The following is a 19,998-nucleotide window of genomic DNA, read 5'->3' as shown; positions in this document are numbered from 1 at the left end:
TTTTATAATATGTTTCCTCATGAAATATAAATATTAAATTGAAATTAGCAAAATGAAAGTAATTTGAAATGCACACTCTTATTTTTACAATATGTGAATGGAAAGTTTTTCCTTGAATTAATGATATAAACATGATAAAGGTAATTTGTAAAATGCATGAATCTGAGAGTGATGAGGTATTTTTAAGCTTTGATGAATATTGAATTGTATTTTATAGGAATTATACAAATGGAACTAAATTGACATCAACAAAAGTTCCTTCAGAACCAATAACGAGCATGAACTTTAACCCTGGCAGCTGGAGGCAAATCTGTATAACCACAGAACGATCTATAACTCTTTGGCAGACAGAACAGTCTAATGATAAATACCTTCTACAGCCACAGTAAGTATAAATCTGTATAACCACAGAACGATCTATAACTCTTTGGCAGACAGAACAGTCTAATGATAAATACCTTCTACAGCCACAGTAAGTATAAATCTGTATAACCACAGAAAGATCTATAACTCTTTGGCAGACAGAACAGTCTAATGATAAATACCTTTTACAGCCACAGTAAGTTTAAATCTGTATAACCACAGAAAGATCTATAACTCTTTGGCAGACAGAACAGTCTAATGATAAATACCTTTTACAGCCACAGTAAGTCTAAATCTGTATAACCACAGAACGATCTATAACTCTTTGGCAGACAGAACAGTCTAATGATAAATACCTTCTACAGCCACAGTAAGTCTAAATCTGTATAACCACAGAAAGATCTATAACTCTTTGGCAGACAGAACAGTCTAATGATAAATACCTTCTACAGCCACAGTAAGTTTAAATCTGTATAACCACAGAAAGATCTATAACCCTTTGGCAGACAGAACAGTCTAATGATAAATACCTTCTACAGCCACAGTAAGTCTAAATCTGTATAACCACAGAAAGATCTATAACTCTTTGGCAGACAGAACAGTCTAATGATAAATACCTTCTACAGCCACAGTAAGTCTAAATCTGTATAACCACAGAAAGATCTATAACTCTTTGGCAGACAGAACAGTCTAATGATAAATACCTTTTACAGCCACAGTAAGTATAAATCTGTATAACCACAGAAAGATCTATAACCCTTTGGCAGACAGAACAGTCTAATGATAAATACCTTCTACAGCCACAGTAAGTCTAAATCTGTATAACCACAGAACGATCTATAACTCTTTGGCAGACAGAACAGTCTAATGATAAATACCTTCTACAGCCACAGTAAGTCTAAATCTGTATAACCACAGAAAGATCTATAACTCTTTGGCAGACAGAACAGTCTAATGATAAATACCTTTTACAGCCACAGTAAGTTTAAATCTGTATAACCACAGAAAGATCTATAACTCTTTGGCAGACAGAACAGTCTAATGATAAATACCTTCTACAGCCACAGTAAGTTTAAATCTGTATAACCACAGAAAGATCTATAACCCTTTGGCAGACAGAACAGTCTAATGATAAATACCTTTTACAGCCACAGTAAGTATAAATCTGTATAACCACAGAAAGATCTATAACTCTTTGGCAGACAGAACAGTCTAATGATAAATACCTTCTACAGCCACAGTAAGTCTAAATCTGTATAACCACAGAAAGATCTATAACTCTTTGGCAGACAGAACAGTCTAATGATAAATACCTTTTACAGCCACAGTAAGTCTAAATCTGTATAACCACAGAAAGATCTATAACTCTTTGGCAGACAGAACAGTCTAATGATAAATACCTTTTAGAGCCACAGTAAGTATAAATCTGTATAACCACAGAAAGATCTATAACTCTTTGGCAGACAGAACAGTCTAATGATAAATACCTTCTACAGCCACAGTAAGTCTAAATCTGTATAACCACAGAACGATCTATAACTCTTTGGCAGACAGAACAGTCTAATGATAAATACCTTCTACAGCCACAGTAAGTCTAAATCTGTATAACCACAGAAAGATCTATAACTCTTTGGCAGACAGAACAGTCTAATGATAAATACCTTTTACAGCCACAGTAAGTTTAAATCTGTATAACCACAGAAAGATCTATAACTCTTTGGCAGACAGAACAGTCTAATGATAAATACCTTCTACAGCCACAGTAAGTTTAAATCTGTATAACCACAGAAAGATCTATAACCCTTTGGCAGACAGAACAGTCTAATGATAAATACCTTTTACAGCCACAGTAAGTATAAATCTGTATAACCACAGAAAGATCTATAACCCTTTGGCAGACAGAACAGTCTAATGATAAATACCTTCTACAGCCACAGTAAGTCTAAATCTGTATAACCACAGAAAGATCTATAACTCTTTGGCAGACAGAACAGTCTAATGATAAATACCTTTTACAGCCACAGTAAGTTTAAATCTGTATAACCACAGAAAGATCTATAACTCTTTGGCAGACAGAACAGTCTAATGATAAATACCTTCTACAGCCACAGTAAGTATAAATCTGTATAACCACAGAAAGATCTATAACCCTTTGGCAGACAGAACAGTCTAATGATAAATACCTTCTACAGCCACAGTAAGTCTAAATCTGTATAACCACAGAAAGATCTATAACTCTTTGGCAGACAGAACAGTCTAATGATAAATACCTTTTACAGCCACAGTAAGTTTAAATCTGTATAACCACAGAAAGATCTATAACTCTTTGGCAGACAGAACAGTCTAATGATAAATACCTTCTACAGCCACAGTAAGTTTAAATCTGTATAACCACAGAAAGATCTATAACCCTTTGGCAGACAGAACAGTCTAATGATAAATACCTTTTACAGCCACAGTAAGTATAAATCTGTATAACCACAGAAAGATCTATAACCCTTTGGCAGACAGAACAGTCTAATGATAAATACCTTTTACAGCCACAGTAAGTATAAATCTGTATAACCACAGAAAGATCTATAACCCTTTGGCAGACAGAACAGTCTAATGATAAATACCTTTTACAGCCACAGTAAGTATAAATCTGTATAACCACAGAAAGATCTATAACTCTTTGGCAGACAGAACAGTCTAATGATAAATACCTTTTACAGCCACAGTAAGTTTAAATCTGTATAACCACAGAAAGATCTATAACCCTTTGGCAGACAGAACAGTCTAATGATAAATACCTTCTACAGCCACAGTAAGTCTAAATCTGTATAACCACAGAAAGATCTATAACTCTTTGGCAGACAGAACAGTCTAATGATAAATACCTTCTACAGCCACAGTAAGTCTAAATCTGTATAACCACAGAACGATCTATAACTCTTTGGCATACAGAACAGTCTAATGATAAATACCTTTTACAGCCACAGTAAGTCTAAATCTGTATAACCACAGAAAGATCTATAACTCTTTGGCAAACAGAACAGTCTAATGATAAATACCTTTTACAGCCACAGTAAGTCTAAATCTGTATAACCACAGAAAGATCTATAACTCTTTGGCAGACAGAACAGTCTAATGATAAATACCTTTTACAGCCACAGTAAGTTTAAATCTGTATAACCACAGAAAGATCTATAACCCTTTGGCAGACAGAACAGTCTAATGATAAATACCTTCTACAGCCACAGTAAGTCTAAATCTGTATAACCACAGAAAGATCTATAACTCTTTGGCAGACAGAACAGTCTAATGATAAATACCTTTTACAGCCACAGTAAGTTTAAATCTGTATAACCACAGAACGATCTATAACTCTTTGGCAGACAGAACAGTCTAATGATACATACCTTCTACAGCCACAGTAAGTCTAAATCTGTATAACCACAGAACGATCTATAACTCTTTGGCATACAGAACAGTCTAATGATAAATACCTTTTACAGCCACAGTAAGTATAAATCTGTATAACCACAGAAAGATCTATAACTCTTTGGCATACAGAACAGTCTAATGATAAATACCTTTTACAGCCACAGTAAGTTTAAATCTGTATAACCACAGAAAGATCTATAACCCTTTGGCAGACAGAACAGTCTAATGATAAATACCTTCTACAGCCACAGTAAGTCTAAATCTGTATAACCACAGAAAGATCTATAACTCTTTGGCAGACAGAACAGTCTAATGATAAATACCTTCTACAGCCACAGTAAGTCTTAATCTGTATAACCACAGAACGATCTATAACTCTTTGGCATACAGAACAGTCTAATGATAAATACCTTTTACAGCCACAGTAAGTCTAAATCTGTATAACCACAGAAAGATCTATAACTCTTTGGCAAACAGAACAGTCTAATGATAAATACCTTTTACAGCCACAGTAAGTCTAAATCTGTATAACCACAGAAAGATCTATAACTCTTTGGCAGACAGAACAGTCTAATGATAAATACCTTCTACAGCCACAGTAAGTCTAAATCTGTATAACCACAGAACGATCTATAACTCTTTGGCATACAGAACAGTCTAATGATAAATACCTTTTACAGCCACAGTAAGTCTAAATCTGTATAACCACAGAAAGATCTATAACCCTTTGGCAGACAGAACAGTCTAATGATAAATACCTTCTACAGCCACAGTAAGTCTAAATCTGTATAACCACAGAAAGATCTATAACTCTTTGGCAGACAGAACAGTCTAATGATAAATACCTTCTACAGCCACAGTAAGTCTAAATCTGTATAACCACAGAAAGATCTATAACCCTTTGGCAGACAGAACAGTCTAATGATAAATACCTTTTACAGCCACAGTAAGTATAAATCTGTATAACCACAGAAAGATCTATAACTCTTTGGCATACAGAACAGTCTAATGATAAATACCTTTTACAGCCACAGTAAGTTTAAATCTGTATAACCACAGAAAGATCTATAACCCTTTGGCAGACAGAACAGTCTAATGATAAATACCTTCTACAGCCACAGTAAGTCTAAATCTGTATAACCACAGAAAGATCTATAACTCTTTGGCAGACAGAACAGTCTAATGATAAATACCTTCTACAGCCACAGTAAGTCTAAATCTGTATAACCACAGAACGATCTATAACTCTTTGGCATACAGAACAGTCTAATGATAAATACCTTTTACAGCCACAGTAAGTCTAAATCTGTATAACCACAGAAAGATCTATAACTCTTTGGCAAACAGAACAGTCTAATGATAAATACCTTTTACAGCCACAGTAAGTCTAAATCTGTATAACCACAGAAAGATCTATAACTCTTTGGCAGACAGAACAGTCTAATGATAAATACCTTCTACAGCCACAGTAAGTCTAAATCTGTATAACCACAGAACGATCTATAACTCTTTGGCATACAGAACAGTCTAATGATAAATACCTTTTACAGCCACAGTAAGTCTAAATCTGTATAACCACAGAAAGATCTATAACTCTTTGGCAAACAGAACAGTCTAATGATAAATACCTTTTACAGCCACAGTAAGTCTAAATCTGTATAACCACAGAAAGATCTATAACTCTTTGGCAGACAGAACAGTCTAATGATAAATACCTTCTACAGCCACAGTAAGTCTAAATCTGTATAACCACAGAACGATCTATAACTCTTTGGCATACAGAACAGTCTAATGATAAATACCTTTTACAGCCACAGTAAGTCTAAATCTGTATAACCACAGAAAGATCTATAACCCTTTGGCAGACAGAACAGTCTAATGATAAATACCTTCTACAGCCACAGTAAGTCTAAATCTGTATAACCACAGAAAGATCTATAACTCTTTGGCAGACAGAACAGTCTAATGATAAATACCTTCTACAGCCACAGTAAGTCTAAATCTGTATAACCACAGAACGATCTATAACTCTTTGGCATACAGAACAGTCTAATGATAAATACCTTTTACAGCCACAGTAAGTCTAAATCTGTATAACCACAGAAAGATCTATAACCCTTTGGCAGACAGAACAGTCTAATGATAAATACCTTTTACAGCCACAGTAAGTTTAAATCTGTATAACCACAGAAAGATCTATAACCCTTTGGCAGACAGAACAGTCTAATGATAAATACCTTCTACAGCCACAGTAAGTCTAAATCTGTATAACCACAGAAAGATCTATAACTCTTTGGCAGACAGAACAGTCTAATGATAAATACCTTCTACAGCCACAGTAAGTCTAAATCTGTATAACCACAGAACGATCTATAACTCTTTGGCATACAGAACAGTCTAATGATAAATACCTTTTACAGCCACAGTAAGTCTAAATCTGTATAACCACAGAAAGATCTATAACTCTTTGGCAAACAGAACAGTCTAATGATAAATACCTTTTACAGCCACAGTAAGTCTAAATCTGTATAACCACAGAACGATCTATAACTCTTTGGCAGACAGAACAGTCTAATGATAAATACCTTCTACAGCCACAGTAAGTCTAAATCTGTATAACCACAGAACGATCTATAACTCTTTGGCATACAGAACAGTCTAATGATAAATACCTTTTACAGCCACAGTAAGTCTAAATCTGTATAACCACAGAAAGATCTATAACCCTTTGGCAGACAGAACAGTCTAATGATAAATACCTTCTACAGCCACAGTAAGTCTAAATCTGTATAACCACAGAAAGATCTATAACTCTTTGGCAGACAGAACAGTCTAATGATAAATACCTTCTACAGCCACAGTAAGTCTAAATCTGTATAACCACAGAACGATCTATAACTCTTTGGCATACAGAACAGTCTAATGATAAATACCTTTTACAGCCACAGTAAGTCTAAATCTGTATAACCACAGAAAGATCTATAACCCTTTGGCAGACAGAACAGTCTAATGATAAATACCTTTTACAGCCACAGTAAGTATAAATCTGTATAACCACAGAACGATCTATAACCCTTTGGCAAACAGAACAGTCTAATGATAAATACCTTTTACAGCCACAGTAAGTCTAAATCTGTATAACCACAGAAAGATCTATAACTCTTTGGCAAACAGAACAGTCTAATGATAAATACCTTTTACAGCCACAGTAAGTCTAAATCTGTATAACCACAGAAAGATCTATAACCCTTTGGCAGACAGAACAGTCTAATGATAAATACCTTTTACAGCCACAGTAAGTCTAAATCTGTATAACCACAGAAAGATCTATAACTCTTTGGCAGACAGAACAGTCTAATGATAAATACCTTTTACAGCCACAGTAAGTTTAATTGCATTGTTATGAATTCAAGCAACAGGTTGATAATTGAAATTACCTGTATGCCAGAAAACTATTTGAAAACTCTGAGGAAAATAAAATATATTTGCATGTATCATTGAATATAGAAATAAGAAGATGCGGTATTAGCGCCAATGAGAAAACTCTCCATCCAAGTCACAATGTGTGAAGTGAACTCTCATAAGTTAAAGTATGGCCTTCAACAGGGAGCGCTGGCTCACACCAAAACAGCAAACGATAAAGGCTTGATTTGATCAATTTGATTGTGATGATTTACTTATTATAGTTTTATTACTTTAATTTGGAAATGTTGATTGAATTATTTACGTCATGGCCATTTACAAAAAATACTTAAACAATTATCAGTTATTGCCATCATGTAAAAGAAAATGGATTAAGATATATTTAAAGTCAGCATTTTAGAAAAAAATAAGTACATGTATTAATTAGAATTATTATAAATTTGTTTAACTTGAGTTTGAACATATTTTGTAGGAAAGTGAAACTTCCACCTTCTGAGCCATCTATTTATGGAGATGAGGATAAAGATCGTGACCAACCAACAAGAGCCTCCACTAGAATGACTTCTTACACTATTGATGTACCTAGACCAGCTATAGCTGGACTGGTGGGAGAAAAAGCTGAGCAGTTGGAGGAGATACAGGATTCAACCCCAAGAGTTATCCCCCTTTGTCAAGCATGGACTCCAGGTGGAGATTTATTTATTGGATGTAAGGGAGGACAGCTAATGAGGGTAAGATATGTTGTATCATTTAATATAAGATGTGGAAGCTTAAAGTATGGCGGTTAAGTTGCAAACGAAATATAATTATATTTCACATAAAAATGTTGCAAATAGTATATTATATTTGTTTATCCTTTATTCTTCTTTTCTTACTTCGTTGTTATCCTTACCAAATAGGACCTTCATTTCTTATTGAATTTACTTTTAAGATTATTATTTGATCAGGATCTAGAAAGGACGAGGTGGATTCAGATTTTTTTATTGCTTTATTTTCAATTAGTAGAAAAAATAATTTGTGTAATAGTTTTACATTTGAGTACATGTACATACAATGTATACCAATATGAAGTAAAGACTGACAATATGATAATATATATATTTTAGCTTTACACAAGAACATTCATTGACAGCCTTTTTTATTTTACAGTTTAACTGTAATATTTCACTGTTTTCCACAGGTTGATGGGGAAGTAATAAAAGCCAGAGTATTATATTATCCTCCACTTAGAGCAGAAACACCAATGTCAAGAGCTACAAGTGCTGCAAATAGTAGATTTCAGTCACAGACAGATTTAATTAACATGTGTAAGTTTTATTGGAGAATTTCTGATTTTTGTGTTGTTTGTATACATATATGTGTATCTATTTCCTTTAATTATATTTTTACTTTGGCAAAAATCAGGGGGATTTATTTATACAAAATGTTAGGGTAAACGTAAAAATTATAAGATGAGAATTTTTATGGTATATCTATATTTAAAGAATGCACATGGACTGCTTTCACATATCATCAGGTACAAAATGCCTGAAGATCTGTGAAAACAGTCAAAGTGCAGTAATAAAGGGTTATTGCATGAATATTGGGGAATATTGTCCAGAGTAGAATTTTATATTGCACGAGCTTGCGAGTGCAATATATGTTCTACGAGGGACAATATTCATGCAATAACCCTTTTATTGTATAGCAATATAATATTTGAAAGTAAAAATTGGTATAAACTAAGATTTTGTAGTTGATGACGTCCTGAATTTTGAAGATTTATTGCACTAGTGCAATATTGGAATTTATTGCACGCAAACTTTTGGTTACTTTCTGTTGGAAATATTATATTGCTATGCAATAAATGTAACTATTGAAACTTATTATCTAATTTTCTTATATAGTACCTTCTTAAAGATTCTACTGAACTTTTCTTTATGTATATATTTTTTAAAGAATGCATTTAATATTCTACTTGATATGTTATATATTTTTATTATCTGTCAATATTTCTTTGAAAGAATGTTTCTCTTAATTTTTTTTATCTAGCTCGTAAACAAACAAAACTAGGTGGTAAGTTTTGAGCACAGATTGTGTACGAATATTACAACATTAATGTATGATAGATTTTTTATAACACATAACTTTTTATGTTTTCACAATTTAGAAAAAGGAGTGTGAATTTAGAATTATGTTTTATTGCAGCTATAAAACTAATATTTGCTATTTGAATGAACATTTTATTTTCTATAATAGAAAAAAGAATGTTTTTTAGGTATATTGTTTTTTGTATAACTCTGATTGTCTTAAGCAGCATTTAAAAAAATAGCTTAGTTCCAAACTTATTTTTTAAAATTAATTACAAAATTGAAGTAAAACCACACTTTTAATCAATGATTTTTATGCAGATTTCAAAACAAGCCTTATCAACATTATTAATTCATTTACAATTAATATTGTAAAAAAGTAAACAGAACCAAGTTCAAACAAAGATGTCATGTTATCAAAAGCAGTTATTTTGAAAAATTGCACTCATAGTTTCTATGAATTGCTCAAAAGATATCTAAATATTAAAGTTTGTCTCCCCTTAAACAAGTCTTAAAATGTATACGTAGGAATCTAATCCAGTGACAGTGTAGATATTGGTCATGAAGCTTTGAAAAGTTTGAATACCTAAGATGCTTCATGTGTCATGAACAGATGCTTATCTTGTACTATTCATAAGTAAAATAGTGACTTTATTTGGTGTATGATTGTTAGGTGACTTATGTTTCCATTGTAGCTTTGCTTGTGTGTTTAATGTAATCTTGATAAGAGCATGCATATATTCAGTATTAATTATTTTGGGCACCAAAATTAAGGATTAGATTTGTAGTTGAACAGAATAACCAGTATTAAAGTATCTAGAATATGCTGATGATTATTGTTGAGCCTTCGACTTTAGTCAAAAAAGCAAGACATAGCGATCCTACATTCCGTCGGCGTCCACAAATATTCACTCTGTGGTTAAAGTTTTTGAAATTTTAATAACTTTCAACTATTCTGGATTTCACCAAACTTAGACAGAACCTTGTTTATGATCATAAGATAGTATCAAGAAGTAAATTTTGTAAAAAAAAAATCCTGTTTTTCCATATTTTACTTATAAATGGACTTAGTTTTTCTGCCAGGAAACATTACATTCACTCTGTGGTTAAAGTTTTTGAAATTTTAATAACTTTCTTATTCTATCTTGGATTTGTACCAAACTTGGACGGAAGCTTTTTTATGATCAAAAGCTAGTATCTAGAAGGAAATATTATTAAAATTTTGTACCTGTTTATCAGTATTTTACTTATACATGGACTTTTTCTTCCAGTAAATATTGCCTATTTTCTATGATTACTTTCTGTTGTAGCTGATGATAGTAACTCTATGACAGAAGGCAGTTTTGATTGTATAGTTTTACATAAGAGAGGATTATATGTGGGAGGACAGGTAAATAAAACTAATAACTGTTAAATGTATTGTCAATCTTATCACAATTTTTATTTAACTTTATTTAAGAAGTCATCAAATGATATGTAAAACAATGTTTAGGGTGCAATCAACAGTTTTTTCTATGACGCCATATTTTGAGGGACCATGCATAAGTGACCCTTAGTGGTGGACTGATTAATAAAGATACTTGTATAAAATTAGATATCACTGGCATCAGAATGTTCTGTAGTTTATAATGAAATAAAAATAAAGTGTACTTTTAATAGTATAAAAAGTTTTATCCAGAGAAAATGGGAAAAACATTGCCCAATCTAAGCTTAAAAAACCTGAAACCAGGTCATGTGCACACCCATGAAGACATGATACATGCACATTTTTCATAATCAAAACTGTGTATGAATTTCATAGATTTTTACCTGGTCTTTTAAAAAATTCATGCTTCAGGGTACGTTAGCCTGCTCCGAAAAGAGCTACAGTGGCTGCAAATAAGTTTTCAATTTTCACTGCCAAAAAAACAGGATGTTTACAGTGTTGTCTCACCTCAAAACATGTATATTTAATCTAATTTTTTAAATTATTTTAATCATTCAACCTGTTTTAATTGAGGTTAATTAACATATTTTTACAACCAAATACAAAAAACATGATACTTTTTCACCAATTATGTTGATAAAAAGGGACTTCCCTCCATGTCTATTTTTAGTCGGGGAATAACCCCTAATTTTTTTTATACGAAACTGTTTATAGCACCCTTAATCATTTAAGATTGCCTCTTTACTAATGTTGAAGAATATTCTGCTTATGAATGCATACAGTTATAAATAGACTATATGGGAAATACAATATTTTAAATTTTCTGGAACAGACCTCAGTAACTGTTATAGTGAGTGTACTCCCAGGTTATGTTTTTTTTTACCATGGTGCTATATGAATAAGTTATATGATGGATTTTATTTTAAATGTGGTGCAATAATTTTTGGAAAACAGTGCTCTTTCAAATTTCATAGAGTAGTTTGAAAAGTATGGAGAACAGAGCCATCTTATTAAGACCAATAAAAATCATTTTTAATGTTTAAAAGAATTTTCAGCTTAACAGTATAATTTTAATTTCAGGATGGTATGTTAAGGTTGATAGATACAAAATCAGAAGACTGTAGAGTCATAGAACAATGTAATATTAATCATCCAATCACATCTCTCAGCTTCCCTCCTAGTTACAGACGTCTGGCGATAGGATCATGTGAGGTAATGTTATCATGTAATATTAATCATCCAATCACATCTCTCAGCTTCCCTCCTAGTTACAGACGTCTGGTGATAGGATCATGTGAGGTAATGTTATCATGTAATATTAATCATCCAATCACATCTCTCAGCTTCCCTCCTAGTTACAGACGTCTGGTGATAGGATCATGTGAGGTAATGTTATCATGTAATATTAATCATCCAATCACATCTCTCAGCTTCCCTCCTAGTTACAGACGTCTGGTGATAGGATCATGTGAGGTAATGTTATCATGTAATATTAATCATCCAATCACATCTCTCAGCTTCCCTCCTAGTTACAGACGTCTGGCGATAGGATCATGTGAGGTAATGTTATCATGTAATATTAATCATCCAATCAAATCTCTCAGCTTCCCTCCTAGTTACAGACGTCTGGCGATAGGATCATGTGAGGTAATGTTATAATGTAATATTAATCATCCAATCACATCTCTCAGCTTCCCTCCTAGTTACAGACGTCTGGCGATAGGATCATGTGAGGTAATGTTATCATGTAATATTAATCATCCAATCACATCTCTCAGCTTCCCTCCTAGTTACAGACGTCTGGCGATAGGATCATGTGAGGTAATGTTATCATGTAATATTAATCATCCAATCAAATCTCTCAGCTTCCCTCCTAGTTACAGACGTCTGGCGATAGGATCATGTGAGGTAATGTTATAATGTAATATTAATCATCCAATCACATCTCTCAGCTTCCCTCCTAGTTACAGACGTCTGGCGATAGGATCATGTGAGGTAATGTTATAATGTAATATTAATCATCCAATCAAATCTCTCAGCTTCCCTCCTAGTTACAGACGTCTGGCGATAGGATCATGTGAGGTAATGTTATAATGTAATATTAATCATCCAATCACATCTCTCAGCTTCCCTCCTAGTTACAGACGTCTGGCGATAGGATCATGTGAGGTAATGTTATCATGTAATATTAATCATCCAATCACATCTCTCAGCTTCCCTCCTAGTTACAGACGTCTGGCGATAGGATCATGTGAGGTAATGTTATCATGTAATATTAATCATCCAATCACATCTCTCAGCTTCCCTCCTAGTTACAGACGTCTGGCGATAGGATCATGTGAGGTAATGTTATCATGTAATATTAATCATCCAATCACATCTCTCAGCTTCCCTCCTAGTTACAGACGTCTGGCGATAGGATCATGTGAGGTAATGTTATCATGTAATATTAATCATCCAATCACATCTCTCAGCTTCCCTCCTAGTTACAGACGTCTGGCGATAGGATCATGTGAGGTAATGTTATCATGTAATATTAATCATCCAATCACATCTCTCAGCTTCCCTCCTAGTTACAGACGTCTGGCGATAGGATCATGTGAGGTAATGTTATCATGTAATATTAATCATCCAATCACATCTCTCAGCTTCCCTCCTAGTTACAGACGTCTGGCGATAGGATCATGTGAGGTAATGTTATCATGTAATATTAATCATCCAATCACATCTCTCAGCTTCCCTCCTAGTTACAGACGTCTGGCGATAGGATCATGTGAGGTAATGTTATCATGTAATATTAATCATCCAATCACATCTCTCAGCTTCCCTCCTAGTTACAGACGTCTGGCGATAGGATCATGTGAGGTAATGTTATCATGTAATATTAATCATCCAATCACATCTCTCAGCTTCCCTCCTAGTTACAGACGTCTGGCGATAGGATCATGTGAGGTAATGTTATAATGTAATATTAATCATCCAATCACATCTCTCAGCTTCCCTCCTAGTTACAGACGTCTGGCGATAGGATCATGTGAGGTAATGTTATCATGTAATATTAATCATCCAATCACATCTCTCAGCTTCCCTCCTAGTTACAGACGTCTGGCGATAGGATCATGTGAGGTAATGTTATCATGTAATATTAATCATCCAATCACATCTCTCAGCTTCCCTCCTAGTTACAGACGTCTGGTGATAGGATCATGTGAGGTAATGTTATCATGTAATATTAATCATCCAATCACATCTCTCAGCTTCCCTCCTAGTTACAGACGTCTGGCGATAGGATCATGTGAGGTAATGTTATCATGTAATATTAATCATCCAATCACATCTCTCAGCTTCCCTCCTAGTTACAGACGTCTGGCCATAGGATCATGTGAGGTAATGTTATAATGTAATATTGAATGATCATTAGTCGCAGAAAAGAAGGAATAGTTTCTTGAGTACTAATTTACAAAGGGAAAAAAATCAAATCTTGTACTGAAAAAGTAAAATTATAGCAAAAATGGCGATCTCAAAGGAAAATTTTGGAAAGTCCCTAATCAAATGGCAAAATCAAAAGCTGAAGCGCATCAAATGTATGGAAAACAACTTATTCCTGATTTATTACAGACATTTCCTTATGTAAAAAATGGTGGATTAATATATGGTTTTATAGCTAGCTAAACCTCTCATTTGTACAAGAATATAAGAAAGATAAACAGGTTTACTATGTTTTATTTTCTATATTATAGGGATCTCTACATTTGTATGAAGCAGGGATTCCAAACTCTCTCAAATTACTGAAAGATTTACACTGGGGAACAGTAATGGGTATTGGATGTCTGACTGGAAATGAACATGTTGTAGTAAGTTTACACAGAAGTCAATGTTATATTTGTTTCAATACTACTGTTTAGAGAATCATTGTTTCAAAGGATCTTACAATCAATGTTTTTGAACTCATTATAATTATCTACAACTCACAATTAGGTTCAACTTTATTATCTTAATAATAGAGAGATTTATAAAAATGTTGAATATTAACTTTTTTTTTAAATGTTTGAGATTTTTCAGCCACTTTCCTTGAGCTGGATTTAAAAAAAAAACTGAAATTGACTATAAGTTAAGGCTTTGTTAGCTTGCTCAATTAAGTATTTTTTTATTCAAATAATGTATTTTATTTACTTACTTTATTACACATGGTACACTAGTAATTGTCTTTATGAAGATATCATTTAACTTCTTTTCAAAGATATAAAATATATCCTGTATTCATTTAGGTTTCACTTAAAAAATGCTCGTTATTCATGATTTAGAGTTAATTATTTATTTAATAACTAGAGTGTGAAAGAAGATGGTGAATTACAAGTGTGGACGATGGACAAAGGGAAGTTTGTTTCCTCTGTGGCAGTCGGAGTTCCAGTAAGTTTCTTCTAACAGTTTCATCCAGTATAAAATCATCAAACAGGTTTTCTTTTTATGTTTTTTCTTTTTTAATTAATGCAAATCATATCATTTTAAGAAATATATTAACCTATAAAAAGTACTGACACATCTGCTTTAAGGTGGTACCCAACACTTTCACTAAACTAAATTTGGCTCGTTTAATTTTCATAAAAATTTAACAAAGTATTTACTTTGACCCTTTAACAAAAATATAAAAATTTCAAAAATTTTGAACCAACCGTTTTGTCAGAAAAATTACACTGGTTATATAGTACTTTGACAAACACCAATTTTGATCATTGAGAAGCTTATTATTCCCTTTACAACACAACGTAATTAAAATGTTTAGCTGATTTTAGAGAGTTATCTCCCTGTAGTGTTAGGTACCACCTTAAGTTAGCATTAATTTTATATAAATAGACATATCAGAACAACTAAATTCAATTTTTTTTTTTAAGATTTGTTTACAAAGTTGTGAATATTTTGTTGTCTTGACATGTAGTGGAAGTATGATTGTTTAAGGAAAACTTACCAAATCATGCAACTGTCTCTCTTGTATGAAAAATCTCAATAGTCAGCTAAATTTTTACCAAATGTCTAGAATATTTGGAAACAACCTATGCTTCACTTAACTATAACGATAGTGTTTATTCCATTTCAGGCTACATGTATGGCTTGTAGTCCCCTAACTCATGTTGCAGCTGTAGGGACTGTTAGTGGACATGTCATGATTGTTGATCTAACCAATGTTCAAAAACCAAGAATTATAAAGAGCACCAGAATGTACCATGTACCTGTCTCAAATTTGACGTAAGTGTATAATAAATAATGAAAAGCCATCAATTTTTCTCTTTCATTGATGATTTATTAAATTATGGCTTTCGGTTTTTAATTTTAGATGGCATCTCCCCTAAGACCTTTATTCAGGCCTGTGCCTATTCTATTTGTTCCTCTACAGATTTAAGGTCTAGTTCACCATAAAGTAGATATGGAAGTGCAATGCAGGACTGTTAAAGATGAAGGGTACTTTAGCTCAGTTTCTTGTCTGAAAAGGGACAACTTAGTCATGTTTACCAATATTGGAAAAAACTTAATTTTGTATTAAATGTATATTGATATGAATATTTGTATTTATTTATATGCGAACAAGTGGAAAACTCATCATTTAAAACACTTAATATATATAGCGTTTTTTTTACTCTTAGTCTGCTTTGAGTTGTTTATGTCACCTTGGTATCCATAGGTCCTCTTTCTCAGACTTACATAATATGTCACCTTGGTATCCATAGGTCCTCTTTCTCAGACTTACATAATATGTCACCTTGGTATCCATAGGTCCTCTTTCTCAGACTTACATAATATGTCACCTTGGTATCCATAGGTCCTCGTTCTCAGACTTACATAATATGTCACCTTGGTATCCATAGGTCCTCTTTCTCGGACTTACATAATATGTCACCTTGGTATCCATAGGTCCTCTTTCTCGGACTTACATAATATGTCACCTTGGTATCCATAGGTCCTCTTTCTCAGACTTACATGATATGTCACCTTGGTATCCATAGGTCCTCTTTCTCGGACTTACATAATATGTCACCTTGGTATCCATAGGTCCTCTTTCTCGGACTTACATAATATGTCACCTTGGTATCCATAGGTCCTCTTTCTCAGACTTACATAATATGTCACCTTGGTATCCATAGGTCCTCTTTCTCGGACTTACATAATATGTCACCTTGGTATCCATAGGTCCTCTTTCTCAGACTTACATAATATGTCACCTTGGTATCCATAGGTCCTCTTTCTCAGACTTACATAATATGTCACCTTGGTATCCATAGGTCCTCGTTCTCAGACTTACATAATATAAAATCTACATCACAAGGCCAGTATGTCCAAACTTTTATCAAAATCATCATTAGATGTACATATATGTTACCTTGTTACAGTTTTATTTGTACAACCACAAACTTATTTAATTTATAGAAACGTATTCTTTTTGTTTGTTGATGACTAAATGGTTACTTCTTTTCTATTTTGAAGGTCATTAGGTATTTAATTTACTTTATAGCTGCTTATCAGTAAGCACTTGTTGATATTATAAATGCAGATGATGATTTTAACTTTAAAAATATTTCCAATAACTTATTTTATGTTATATGTTAACAGGTATGATGTGGATGGAAATTTTTTAATTGCTGGAGCAGAAAATGGACAAGTTTTTGTAATAGATGGAAGGGCTTCTAAAGACTTTAATCCAATCGGTTACACAGGTAATGGACAAACTAAAATCTCTAAGAAATATTTAGTTGTTTTAAAATCATAAACCTAACTGTTTGTTCTATCAAATATCATTTTAAAAAAAATATAAAAAAAAGAAAATTATGTCATTATCAAATATTTATTATTTATTTTTTTACAGTGGTTGAAGGGGAGATTTTGACTATTACAACATTTACTGTCAATGGTGTTGTAAAAGTTTCTATCACAACAAATAGTTCTGGGAACAGAAGAAATGGTGCTGATGCCTTGTTATATTTTGAGCTTCCAGAGGATATCTTGAAAGGTATGTTGGTGAAATGATATATAAGAAATTCAGCTGTACCCAAAATGATGTCAGACTCACCCAGCATCAAATTTCTGTTCATGACATCTTGTATCATACCATCTTGGCTGTACTTAAATTCCTGAAATAAGAATTAAAAGGGCAAAAATTTAATAGGCAGAGATAAAAATATTATAAGTGATACTTGAATGCCTAATGCCTTGGAAATGTCTTTTAATACATGTATTATACTATTTATTTCATGGTTTTGTCAAAGTCTGCATACAAGTAAATTAAAATTGTGTACTGCATTAACCCTTTCACCGATTGCTGCCCAGACAGAAGCTACTCTGAGACGATGGCTTCCCTGGCTACTATTACTCAAGTGGGAGATCTTCATAATAAATGTCAATAAAAACTTGTTTGTAGTTATTTGTGTATTTATTTCATTCACTTACACCATGTTCACAGTTTTATTCATGTTTTAATAATTTTTTCTTCTTAAAATATTCAAATTTTCAAATTTTCGGCATTTTCTAGGTGAAATTCTCAAAATTCTGCTCTTTGACCCCAAATCGTAATTTTTTAACCCAAAACGGCAAAATTTTGAAAATTTTTATGAGGCTGTACAAATTCCTCACACTGAACGATGTCCATTCCAAGTGTTTTGTACTTAAAACCACATTTTATGTCAAAAAAGTATACTAGTTTGGCTTCAATTCTTCCATATTCTTTCAAAAAAAATGTTCCCTCATTTCAAATTCTCGTAAATTCCATAAATTTCCTCTGATTTTGACACGGTTTTCAACAAACGGAAGCGCAATGTTTACACTTTCATCCGGGTATCCATCAAAGAAAGATAACTCATGTTTGCACTGTTTTAAGCGGGAAACATAAAAGAGGTATTCCGATCCCGGTAAAACGGGACTCATCGTCAGCTGTCTGAAGCGTGAATCCCGGTAAACCGGGACTCATCGGCGAAAGGGTTAAAGGATGTTTCGCTACTCTGTTTAAAAATAACAAGCTTTTTAAAAGACTGTTTTGAATTGATAGTAAATAAATAAAAAAAAATAAAAAGTAGAAAAAAATAGAGGGTCCGTGTGCTTGTTTTCGAGATATAAGCCATTGAATATTTGGCGGGAAATAATTCTCTCTAGATTTTCCATACATTTTACATTGGCACCTTTTTTGTTTCAAAAATTATGAAATAATAACAAGGATTTTATAAGATTGTGAAATATGGCTTTTTAAACTTTATGTTATAAAATAATGGAAAAAAAGTAGGGGTTAATGGGCAATTTTTTATTTATGAATATACATGGATAAAACCAGAGGATTCCGAAAATCTGGCAAAAATTAAAAAATAGAAGAGCAAACATCCTTAACATTTACATTCATGGTTTATCTTTCCCCAAAAAATCAACCAAAATTGGTATCCCATAAATTGTAATGATGATATGGCAGCCTAATTAAGTTCTGTTTTTGATTTTTCTACAAAGCAAAATAAGAAAATTTTTCAGGATAAACAGTTATTTGGTCCAATCTTTTTATCTATCAATGACAGAATCTTGTCACTAAGTATTTATATAAATCCTAACTTTATCTTTTTATTCTTTTTTAAACAGATCCAAGGAAGAGTGTCCAAAGTTTGAAATGTGATTTCAAAGATGCAGCAATAAAGAAAATGGTACTGAAGTTTGGAATCCCATCATTTGGAGGAGCTGTGGCTGAAGGAAATCTACTGTTTGCTGTTTCACAGAAAACCAAAAAATTACACCAGATATCATTGCCTGATGAGATTCCTAAGAAGGTAACATATCAATCGCTGGTCAAGTCTTATAGACATTATTCAAGGGAATCAATGGTTCTTGTTAAATCTTATTTTTTTCCTCAATTAAATTATTATTTAACATAGATATTGAATTTCATTTTATCTGACATTCAAGGATTTAGTTAAATAGAAAATGTATTTGTATTTTTTGTAGTATCTTGAAGCAGAAGGCGGCGAACGTACACCAGAATTTGGTGATTTTGATGTAATAGTGCTATTAATACATTTTAAGTTTAACAGCAGAGTTATCATTGCTTTTTCTTGGTGTTTTTTTTTTTCGTTGTTTCATTACATAGATTAGAAAAGGGGATTGATAGATTGGCAGTTTTAAATCATAATAATATTAAAGATCACAGGAAGTGATTTTCCATATATTATTATTTCTTGTTATCATGTGTCCATAAGTATAAATAACAGATAAAAATCGGATTCAATCTTAAATGTTCCGTTTTATTCATAAGAAAAAAGACGATTTTATACC

At 32.7% G+C, this 19,998-nt stretch overlaps 1 protein-coding gene across 6 annotated transcripts in view; it reads left to right on the top strand.

Moving 5' to 3' along the window:
* LOC139521681 (cilia- and flagella-associated protein 43-like) overlaps positions 1 to 19,998 on the top strand; it is a 73,723-nt gene that overhangs the window by 4,955 nt on the left and 48,770 nt on the right. For 3 of the 6 annotated variants that reach the window (XM_071315198.1, XM_071315196.1, XM_071315195.1), the window contains exons 4-14: positions 218 to 385; positions 7,685 to 7,943; positions 8,393 to 8,519; positions 10,592 to 10,671; positions 11,788 to 11,919; positions 14,448 to 14,561; positions 15,037 to 15,117; positions 15,803 to 15,951; positions 17,311 to 17,414; positions 17,564 to 17,707; positions 19,312 to 19,496. In XM_071315198.1, the coding sequence (XP_071171299.1) occupies positions 218 to 385; positions 7,685 to 7,943; positions 8,393 to 8,519; positions 10,592 to 10,671; positions 11,788 to 11,919; positions 14,448 to 14,561; positions 15,037 to 15,117; positions 15,803 to 15,951; positions 17,311 to 17,414; positions 17,564 to 17,707; positions 19,312 to 19,496 (1,543 nt within the window). Of the gene's footprint in view, positions 1 to 217; positions 386 to 7,684; positions 7,944 to 8,392; positions 8,520 to 9,243; positions 9,268 to 10,591; positions 10,672 to 11,787; positions 11,920 to 14,447; positions 14,562 to 15,036; positions 15,118 to 15,802; positions 15,952 to 17,310; positions 17,415 to 17,563; positions 17,708 to 19,311; positions 19,497 to 19,671; positions 19,723 to 19,998 lie in introns of all 6 variants that reach the window. The other 3 variants (XM_071315194.1, XM_071315193.1, XM_071315197.1) reach the window with 2 other exon arrangements.

Source organism: Mytilus edulis, chromosome 4 (assembly GCF_963676685.1).
Source record: "Mytilus edulis chromosome 4, xbMytEdul2.2, whole genome shotgun sequence".
Classification (NCBI taxonomy): domain Eukaryota; kingdom Metazoa; phylum Mollusca; class Bivalvia; order Mytilida; family Mytilidae; genus Mytilus; species Mytilus edulis.
The sequence above is the reverse complement of the archived record's forward strand: the minus strand, read 5'-3'. Positions and strand labels throughout refer to the sequence as shown.